This window comes from Rhipicephalus sanguineus, chromosome 1 (genome assembly GCF_013339695.2).
Source record: "Rhipicephalus sanguineus isolate Rsan-2018 chromosome 1, BIME_Rsan_1.4, whole genome shotgun sequence".
NCBI classification, from domain to species: Eukaryota; Metazoa; Arthropoda; class Arachnida; order Ixodida; family Ixodidae; genus Rhipicephalus; species Rhipicephalus sanguineus.
Window position 1 is genome coordinate 103,281,961 of NC_051176.1, and position 10,361 is coordinate 103,292,321.

The 10,361-nt window shown below is 47.1% G+C and overlaps 1 protein-coding gene across 1 annotated transcript in view; it reads right to left on the reverse strand.

Annotated features, from left to right (window-relative positions):
• Nucleotides 1-2,075, reverse strand: part of LOC119386402 (uncharacterized) — a 31,960-nt gene extending 29,885 nt beyond the window's left edge. Inside the window, exon 1 of the mRNA XM_037653718.2 lies at nt 1,868-2,075. Within this exon, the coding sequence (XP_037509646.1) occupies nt 1,868-1,873 (6 nt within the window). The 5' untranslated portion in view covers nt 1,874-2,075. The remainder of the gene's footprint in view (nt 1-1,867) is intronic.
• Nucleotides 2,076-10,361: the final 8,286 nt, after the last annotated feature.

The following is a 10,361-nucleotide window of genomic DNA, read 5'->3' on the forward strand; positions in this document are numbered from 1 at the left end:
CAAGCGGGTGATGACAACTATTCCCTGCGAAGGGAAAGTTCTTGCTTTTTTCTTTGTAATTGCGCGCCTCATTTGATGAAACTCCTGTAGCTCACCGCATAGTTGGGCTGCCTCAAGCTGCTAAGCGTGACAGTCGGGTAACATTTTGCTGACCACGATAACGAGCATCGAAGAACGCCGATGAGTGCCTTAAGGGATTGTGTTCACTAAACAGGGGATCAGTAGATACAAATGTGGCTTGCCTAAAAGTCGTGCAGCAAACGCTGACTTGCAGTAAAACTGCTTACCGCGATCACTACGTGCAACTAAAAATCCACTTTCAGTGGCTGCGCTGAATTGAACTGAACATTGCTTCTTACGCTCGGAGGAAAAACTTACGATTAGGGACATACTGTATCGACAGCAGAAATTTCACTTGGTGAAGCATACCTTGAGGCATCTTAGAGCGACTGCTTGAAGGAACCTGTGTGAGTAGGTTTACGTAGCTAAGAAACGATTAATTATTCTCAAGGGCAGCGTTCATATCGTATGAAGGCTTTTTAATGAGAAGTCTGTCTGGTGGAGAACGACGGCAAGCACTTAAGCAATGAAGTCCTTCGCAGATAGTTATGAGCAGCTCTGAGGCCACACCAGCGTCTGGCGATGGTATATCACCCTCGTGCGCGCACGTTTACTGCATTGGTACAGATACACTGGAACAGGTACTAACTTCACAACAGCAGTAACCTAAGGCGTGCCTGATAAATATTGTGTTTGCAGAGGTTCTTAATTCGTTTTTCTGACGAAGTAACAGAAAAAGAAATGCTAGCGTTCGAGCGAAAGCAACACACCTATCCACAAGATAGCTGTCGGTGCACGTGCGTTCGCTTTCGTTGGCGGTTTCTCACAAGCGAAACGACAGCCAGAAGGAAGGTTTGAGCATACTTCGTATGGTTTCTTCAGTGTTAACACTCATGATACCGTTATTCAGAAAGCTAGGACCTTCACTTGAAGATTGTGTCTTAAATACATGACCAAGTGCACCAGCGATGGATGGCCGTGGATAGCTAAGTTGAAAGATTAGAAGAATACTGCTTGAAAAATACACGGGCCCTTCAAGACTACTGTATTGAGCCATGATACAACGACTCAACTTTGAGAAAAATTACTGATGGCTCATACGTGTTAGCAAGTTGTGTTCGCACATGTATTTTTCTTTCTTTTTTTATTTTCGTAACTAAGCCGTGAGAAACAACTCTAACGGGAGTGTGGCATCATTTGGAAAGTCTAAAGGTTTAGGCCTATGTACGTAGGTGTATTAGGACTAGGTCATTCTTCAAAAATCGTAGCGTCTAATCTGAAATGAAGTGGTGTCAATAAATTTTGTAATAACCTCCAGTGACATTGCGCATATAGCTCAGTATCAAGATTTGTTTGAAGCCTCGTACGAATATAAACAGCCGTTCTTTCTCATAGCAGCCCTCAAACACTTTTTCTTTCAAGCTAGGCAACATGTCTAGTCGCTCTGTATGGGCGTCAACTCTTTATTATAGCATTTTTTAATCTGCGTCAGCTACAAGCACGAAAGGCTAAAGTTTTGGTGGACATGCCAGACATTGCGTCGTCGCTAAATAAAGTGTGAGAGACTCATCGTGAAAGGAAGGCCAGTGAAAAATGTTCCCATCTTGAACGCCAAGAGGAGGTGCAGACGCCATGGAAACATTTTTCAGTGACTAGGAATAACAGTAGAGTGCCATACATGATTCTCCGCGCACTCTTGTGCCGAATCTAATTGTGTCACCTGTTTTCTCAATCGTATTGAACCTTAGCCAAGGGACACAGCGATAGTGACACACAAGCTAAACGACGAAAAAAAGCAATCACTTACTTTCATGTTGATTCGAAGTCCGACGTCGCTTGCGTGATGGATTAAGCGGAACGAGGACTAGTACTCGTGGGAACGGTACCAGTCAAGGCAAACACAGTCACGATGAAGTCTGAAGACGATCGACTCTTTCTATGGCGGCGTCCGTACAAGTCCCGCAGGGTAGTTTCTCCAACTCACGGTGCTGTAGCAGAGTTGAGTGTCTTTTTTTATTCTCCCGAAGTTAGACCAGATAGTCGGCTGGCAGTATGCTGCGCAGGTACGTCAGCGTCGTCGTGGTCGCTGTGTGACTACGGCTGTGCGGGCAAGCGCTGGCGCCTCTGGGATGGGAGAACCGTACACAGCGCTGACACAGCGTGGTTTGGGACAGTCGCGTAGTGAGCCGAGGAGCACACGACAACGGTGAGAGCTGAGCACGGAGGAGCGATGAGCGGTGGTTGCAAGCTCTCTTGTTCTGCGCCGAAATAGGACGATACGCGCCCGTTTCATACCGGGGGAGAACGCCAGGGAAGGCGAATTTCTCTGCTGCCGCGTAGCTACGGCACCCCGAGGCACAGAAGGGGAAGGGAGGGAGGGGGGGTGACGGTAAAACAAAGTACAAAGCACGAGAGAAGCCAAAAAAATAAACTCGTGAAAGATGCTGCTGGGGCGGCTAAAAAAAGAAAACTCGCCTCCTTCTCCTCCGACTCTGCTCTGCTGGAAGGGGATGCTGCGTGTATGCTCCACGGCGGAGAGGCGGCCGCGTCGTCCCTTCAGATTTAGGGCAAGCTCGTTTATCGAAAACTCTCTCGTTCCCGACGCCCGCCACTCGCTGCTGCTGCTGCTGCTACTACTACTACTACTACTACATCGCTGGGGCCCGGCCGGGCACGCCGAGCCACAGGCAGATGCTTCGCGGTGGCCGTCGGCCAGCGCTGAAACAAGACAGAGAGAGAGAGAGAAAGAGAACGCGCGCGCGCGCAGCGTTGGCCTTCCTGCACGACACCAAGCCTGTTGTGGGCGACGTAGCGGGCGAGCCCAACGTATAGGGTGCCGTCGCCGCGCGTCTAGCGAGAAGTGTTTTTTTTTTCCCGACATCAAGGGCGAGAAGACAAATTTTAGGCACAAAACCATTCAGAGCACTTTACATACAACTTGTCGCATATCACGTGTTTCTTATCGTTTTCTCTTAGGCTGCTTGCTGGCAATGAAGCACGTCAATGCACGTGACTTCCGTTATTGCACATATCGACATCAAGTTACTTCTTTATTTTCTCAATTCCTCGACGCCTCTCGATGACGGCGGTCTTCTGAACATTAGCGGAAAAGTCATCAAACGAACCTAATTATGAAAAAAAATGTTTATTATTTTTGTTCATTCAGTAATGAATTACAAAACTTGAGATCATTGCTGATGTATGCAATTTTTTTCCACTAGCATAACAAAGCAAGGGAGTTCTTTTATAATTCATTTTCTAAGAAAAAGAATCTTCCGAGATATGACACTTGACTTAGCACTTAAGAATATTGGGTGGTGTACTACGTGAACCGAACGCATTTGAGAAGATTATTTATCAATTCATATAGTTTGATGAGGTATGATGAGGCAGGGGGGAGAGTGTTCGCACTCCGTCGTCTACAACCAATCCCAACTTTCTCGCTTTTCGCCCATCCAGGAAAGCGTATTTCGTTCGACACGGCACATATACGGTGTCGCTGTGTGCCACATCCTAATGCTCGCTCAGCTCAAACCACGTGAACCTCGGTGAGGTGGGGCGGGGGGTCACGGCGTGTGGTTGGTCCGTTGCGTGTTTTCGCGCGCGCGTTCACGCTACAATCCTACGGAGGTGTATACCCCCAATAGCGTCAACAAAGGCGCGCCTCGAAGCGAGAGAAGAACCGACACCGAATCCCGAGCGAGAAAGCGGAGCGAGCGAAAATAAATAAATAACAATATCACGTGGAACTACACGAGAAGGAGCGACGTAAAAACAAAGTTCTTAACAAAAGGAGCGGCACAGAGGAGGTGTCTAACGGTTTCACCGCGACAAATCGCCGGCGTTTGCTTGCTGACTCTGTGGAACATCAGAGAGCAAACCGCCCTCCGCTTACACACATACACACAGAGAGAAAGAGAACAGAGACAGGAGGGAGCAACGGGAGCGGGAGGCGTGTGCGTGGTTTGAGCGTGCGGCGCGTGTACGTACGTACGTGCGCGGCGCGGTTTTCGTACAGGGGAGAAAAGGTAAAAATATAAAGTGCTCGTGGTTTCGGTTTCGCCCGGCGGTGGCTGGCTTCACCGCAGTGGCTGCGGCCGGTTCGTTCACACCAAGGCGCGCTTCGCGAGCCAGCGCACGCCCTGCGAGCCGTCGGCGACGCAGAAGATGTAGGTCGGCCGGGTTGCCTGCCCTCATCCGTGGGGCTCCTCGCGAGGAGAGGGCGGAGGGCAGAGAAGCCTTTCCTGCTCTGTCGCGTTCGCCTCGTGCCTCGCGTGAATGTCGCGCGTTAGGGAAGGGACGTGTGCGTTTTAAAAATTAATAATAATAAAGAAGGACCGAGGAGGAAATGATGGAGAGAGAGAGAGAGAGGCGTGTATGTCGAAGTGTCACGTCTCTCGGGCGAAGAAAGGTTATCCAATATTTGCATGGAAAAGGGCCGAGACCGTGACCTTGCCGACACGAGGCGCGCGAGCTTTTGAAGAAAAGAAAAAAAAAAAAACGCCCGCATGTTCACGCATCGCCGCGCATCTTCTTTTTTTTTTTCTTTGTACGCCGCGGGCGAAGTAACTCGAGTTCGCACGACAACTACAAAATGTTATAAATAAAAGCTTAAATGCGAAACAAAAAAAGGGGGAAAATGCGACAAGTCATTTAGAGAACAAGAACACAACGCGTTGGCGTGCGATGTCGTTGCGCAGTAGAACACGTTAACCCCGAGTGAGTGTAGCATTTACGTGCCACGAGTTAGCGGCCTGTCACTACACCGCTTATAGTACAGTTTTACGCTGGGTGTTTCGCTTCTAAATGGCGACCCGCTCGCGTGTTCTGCATTCACTTTCCCTCGTGCTTGGAAATAAGTAAGGCGGGCGGAGGGAGGTCTCTCCCTTTGGCAGGCGACATAGAGGTGAGGGACGCGCCGTCCCATGGCAACAGTGCGTCCAAATACGCAAATCTTGCCAACCATAGCGTTAAACCATATCGAGAGCTCCTCGCGTGAAATATCAGCCTTTGTATCGAAACTGAGCTGGAGGCCAGATTTTAATAACGCTAAGCCGCTGTCACCGCTACATCAAGGAAAGAGAATTCACAGGATCCCCTGTGCACTCACCGAAGATGACTGGAAGGCGAAAGCCATCTTCTTTTTCTTATCAGTCGATGTACTTATCCTGCCCCGCCAACCTCCTAAAGCTTTCTGCACCTAACGTGGTTTCCCACTGCCTCCAGGATCGGAGGCACCTCACCTGGTTTTGCACTACCTCCGTGATCGGTCCACCTTTGATTAAGTTACCATGTCATGTGATGACGTTATCATGTGACGTTACGTCACGTGACGTCACTGTAACGTCGCGATGACGTCACAATGACGCCACAAATTCCGTGTATCAGTGACGCCATGATGACGTCATATGGAGACGTGATTACGTGATGATGGTTTTTTGCGTCCCTCGTGTTGACGCCGCCGACGGGGAACACCGACACGGGACGCCGGTCAATTTTCGCGTTTGATGAGGCATCTGAGGCATTCGCCTTAAATTATTAGCTGCAATACTATGCATATTAGTTAGGCGCTATTCCACGCATATGCAAGTCGTTTCGAATGAAGTCATATTCCATAAGCGATATGGACCTGTTATGAAAATGCAACAAAAAAGATACGATAGAAACAACTGCCAAAAAGTAATATCGACATATATCGCCGATGTGCTCTTCAAGAATAAATACAAAAAAAACGCGAGCTCACTTCACGAAGCGTCACTTTCGTAAGTGTTAACTTAGTTTCTGGCCGACTGTATCCGCTAATATCGCGCTAAGCAGCAGTTTTGGCTGGACTTTTCTCTTAAGAACAATTCTCGCGTAAGTATTCTAGTGATCCCACGAGTAGGAGGGGCTTCATGTACGCATTATAAAAATGTAGAAACAAACAACGCAAGAGATAAACACATGAAACAAAACATACGCTAAGGAAAATAAAATAAAACGCATCGTGAAAATTGTTTTACAGATGCTGCCATTAAAAGAGAGACAGAGATAATAACCTTTAATTAAAATCCCGGAGAGATTAGCCTGGTTTGTCGCCTGGCTTGCTACTCCAGGTGTCGGATGATGACTATGGTATATACAATGATCACATGTACACACAAATAGTACTTACAGTCACAAACGCACATATATACACAAAAGAATCATTCACAAACTTTGGTTGAGTCGAGTGTTCCTCAAGAACACCAACAACGCTTTTGTGTTGCGCTTCGCACATCCGCTGTTTTGCCACGGGCCGAGAAGGTGCCGCAGCTCCAAGCTCGAGCCGCGTTGCAAATGAAGTGCTACCTTCAGAATCTGTTCGGCGTCGTAACGGGAACAGTCGCAGAGTACGTGCTTTGAGTCTTCCCGAGTATTACGTGTAGTGCACGTGGGTGAGTCCGACTGCCTGATTGTGCTTGAAGTACTTCGTATAGGCAACGTCGAGTCTCAGGCGGTGAATGCACGTTTCATCTTGCCCGGTTAGTCCCTGTGGCATATAAAAACTACACGCCGGGTATATATTCTGTGCAGCAGTCCGTACTGGTTATTTGCATCGCACCATATTGTTCGCTGCAGATGACGCACATGACGCGGCGTTAAAAGGGAGGAACACAATACAAATGTGGTAGGAACAAAACAAATAGAAGCGTAAAAGAACTAAGCACGCCAGGGGTTCAAAACGTACGACACATGCAATTCATTAACAAAACTGTTAGAGGTAATTATGCTAGGTGGCGAAGAATTCCACTCCGCGACCGTGTGCGAAAAGACTTAATCGAAATGCCTCTGTGCGAGCGAAGATTGGTGCCAACGAATCCTCATGACCTTGTCGCGTTGTACTCGTACTAAACGCCTAACCGATTTTGGAACAACTAAATTGAGCAATTTAGCAGGGGATCTTCCATTGCTTTCCTCACAGCAATGCTATTCAGATTTTATTCCTGCGTGTTTCCTTATATCAGCTGTTTTTCACATTCTTCAAGATCGTTAAACGAAAACGCGTTCAACTTAACTGCTCAGGCGCGCATGTTTTCAATTTCTTTGTCACTGCACCGGCTTTAACACGCCATAAAAATACCTTCCTTCCCTTTAGCGCCTGAAAGCACCTACTATAATGCGTACAGAATGCCTGTTTAGTTTGAATATTTTTTTTTGTTCGCTTGCTTGCTTGTTTCTTTAGTTACTTTGTAGCTTATGCTCTAGTTCTTTTCTTTTTCTGTGGACGTAATGCGATGCGGCCTGATTTGCGGCAACGTAATATCTCATTGCCTACAAGACCTCATTATTTTCCAAAGTTTTTATGAGTCTTTTTTTTTTCAGTGTGTTTCCTTCTTGGGTCCACCGAAACAAGTCCTGGGCATCTTCGCCGAGCAGGACACCATTACCTAAGTGAACAAGCTTTGTTTTTGTTTATTAACCTTTCTTTTTTCTTTTATCTTGTCAGACAGGAACGTCGGAGAAAGAAATGCATGGTTGACCGGCTTCGGAGCGCAGACAAACAAACGAAACATACGAGCCACGTGTTTCTTTAATCTTTCACTGCGAATTTACCTTTTCTTTCTTTTGTTTTTGTTTTATTCGTGCGAGCAGCAATCTCTATACTTCTACCAGTGGGACAGCTCCTTGTCGTAGCAACTGATTTCAGGAGCGGTGGCTGAGGAAACGTGGTTTGCATCCTCCTTTTATTTACGTCAATGATTCGACCCAGTTGCGCGATTTCCTGTACAGGACGTTCAGTGGCCTAATGTAGAGCATTTGAAGAAGAGTTGCAGGCGGATGCGTGCCGATGGTCGGTTCACTGCAGTCCAGCTCTCGGTAGCAGAAAAAATATGAATACCGAGAGAGATGCTCGTCATTACCTCGTACACCATGTGCGCCGAAGGTGTCTAGGTGTCTTCGTTTTCACTATAATTTGAAGCGCCGATCATTACAGTTTCTAGATTATCATTTTGTGATAGTAAGTTGTTTGATAGGAAGGAGGGTATGAAGATATATTTTAATTTAATGTTGCGGAAAATTAGCCATGAAAATAACCAGGAGAGGTAGACGAAAACCTTTGCTGCATGAATTTCGCAATACAAAAATGATTTGTTGTATTTGTCGTCGTTGTTGTTCTTCGCGATAAGCGTTCGCATTCGCCTTTTATTTAAATAACATGCCGAGAAGAGCCATGCTATACAATACACATGCGCACAGTACTTATATGAATGCTGCAGTAGCCTAGCCAGAAATTTTTTGGGGAGAGGAGGGGGGTGGGGGGAGTTCAACCATATTTTATGTATGTTCGTGCGTGCGCTTGTATGCATGCGTTTGTATGCGTGCGTATATGTATAACATGCAAAACTGAAAAATATTAGGGGGAGGGGGTGTTTGAACACCCCTCCCCTCCCCCCGCTGGCTAGGCCATGGAGTTCTGTGTATAATGCTACCGCTGTCCCCGAACATTTCCTTGCGTGACAACATGGATCCCACGCATTCGTTGTACGGTCACTATATTAGTATACACACGTAAAGGTACTCGTCCACGATGATTCGCAAGAACCAACTGAACGGAATGAGATAAAGTCTCTTCCCTTAATTTTACAATATTTCTCTGAAAAACAGAAACATCTACTGCAGGTAACATTTCTTTTTTTTTTTGGGGGGGGGGGGGGGGGGGGGGGGAGGGGGGGAATTTGTATGTTAAAATTGCGCTATGCGTCATCGAATAGTGGTTGACAACATATTGTTTCGTACCGCGATACACTATTTGGAAAATGAATTGCCGGTTTTGCTCGCGGAAACGAGCGTAAAAATGAAAGACTCTCCAGTTCGGCAACGCCATCAACGCACACCCTTTACTTCCATTTCCTCCTACATCGCGGCTGTGATGACGTCCATATACGCGCACGAAGGCATCCGCGCCAGTTTCTGATAGTATAGGAAACAGCCAATGCTGTAACCGGCCCGTGAAGCGTGCCACGCGACAGGCCTCCTATACTATACTACTCGCTTTGTGGTGTTACCGGGAAGAGGAGTATACTTTTAGCGGGTCAGAGTCGCGTATCCCCAACGGCGATAGCTGCTGTTCACTTCGCGGAAGCATCAGCTTGTTTGTGCCGGGTCACTTAGAGCGCGCTGCACCGAGGCAATTGTCGCTATTTTCGTCTTGTTTCGAAATGTACCAATCCTGTCGTCTTCCTCGTCCGTAATTATTGTGGGTCGCTCCTATTCCTCCAGGTGTATAACGACAGCATCCCTCGTGTCCGCGAGAGTGTGTGCGCCATTCGCCCATTGACTCCGAAGTCTGCACTGGCATGACGCCGCAATCGGAAGCTGTGTCTCGACCGCCCCCTCCCCGCTCAGCTCATATATTTTCCAAGCGTGTCTATTTATAGAGATTCGGCTGTATAGCTCATTCGCTATAGCTCGTCCCTCTCTCGGCAAACGCTTGGGCGCGGCTGCCTGGGGTCGATCCCTGCATCGTTGTCTTGTCTAGTTGTACTCTTGTCCACTCGCGTGCTTGATGCTAATGAACACGGAAATTTGATTCCACTTGCAATTTCGTAGAAAGGATAGATTCAGATGGCAAGAAAGTCAACGATACGGCCCGAGTCGAAATGTGCCTAAATGAATAAACGAAGACCTGAGCGTCGCTTGGGCACTGTCACCTTGACACTGTCAACAAGGGACTTAAGTTGGATTTTAGGGACAAATTCATTATAGAATTTTCCATTGAAAGTTAGCTAGGGCTGCATGAACCCGGGTAGAATGAATTCAGAGAGGAAACAGTTCAAACGTTAAATGTCGATTTCGAAGAAAAACGCGCGATTACGAGTTAAGTTCTAAGCAAACAGAGAAATTGGTGTACTTTCAATGAACACTTCTCTTACCGGTCTTACCGGTGAACTACTCCTTGTACTGACCGCCACGGCAAAACAAGAATAAAAAGGGGGCATAGATACTACTCTACCGCAGCTATGAACAGCCGACAAGTCGATGGTTGGCGCTGCTCAAAAACGGTGCTCATTTTTAAGGTACGTGCTCCAAAGACTCGAATAAATCTCTCAGTTACACACTTTTAGTGTCGCTGCACTTAGGTTCCAGTATTCGCTTGCCTGTAAGTTCAACGACGTTCCGTACACTAGAACGTCTTCCCCATTAAAAGCACCGCACGATGCATGTGCTGAACAGCGAAATATATAGACATTTCTGTCAGTGGTATTGCCACTGCCATCTACAACAGTGGTTTTCATACACGTATCATATAACAACAATACTTTAACAAAACTTCTTCC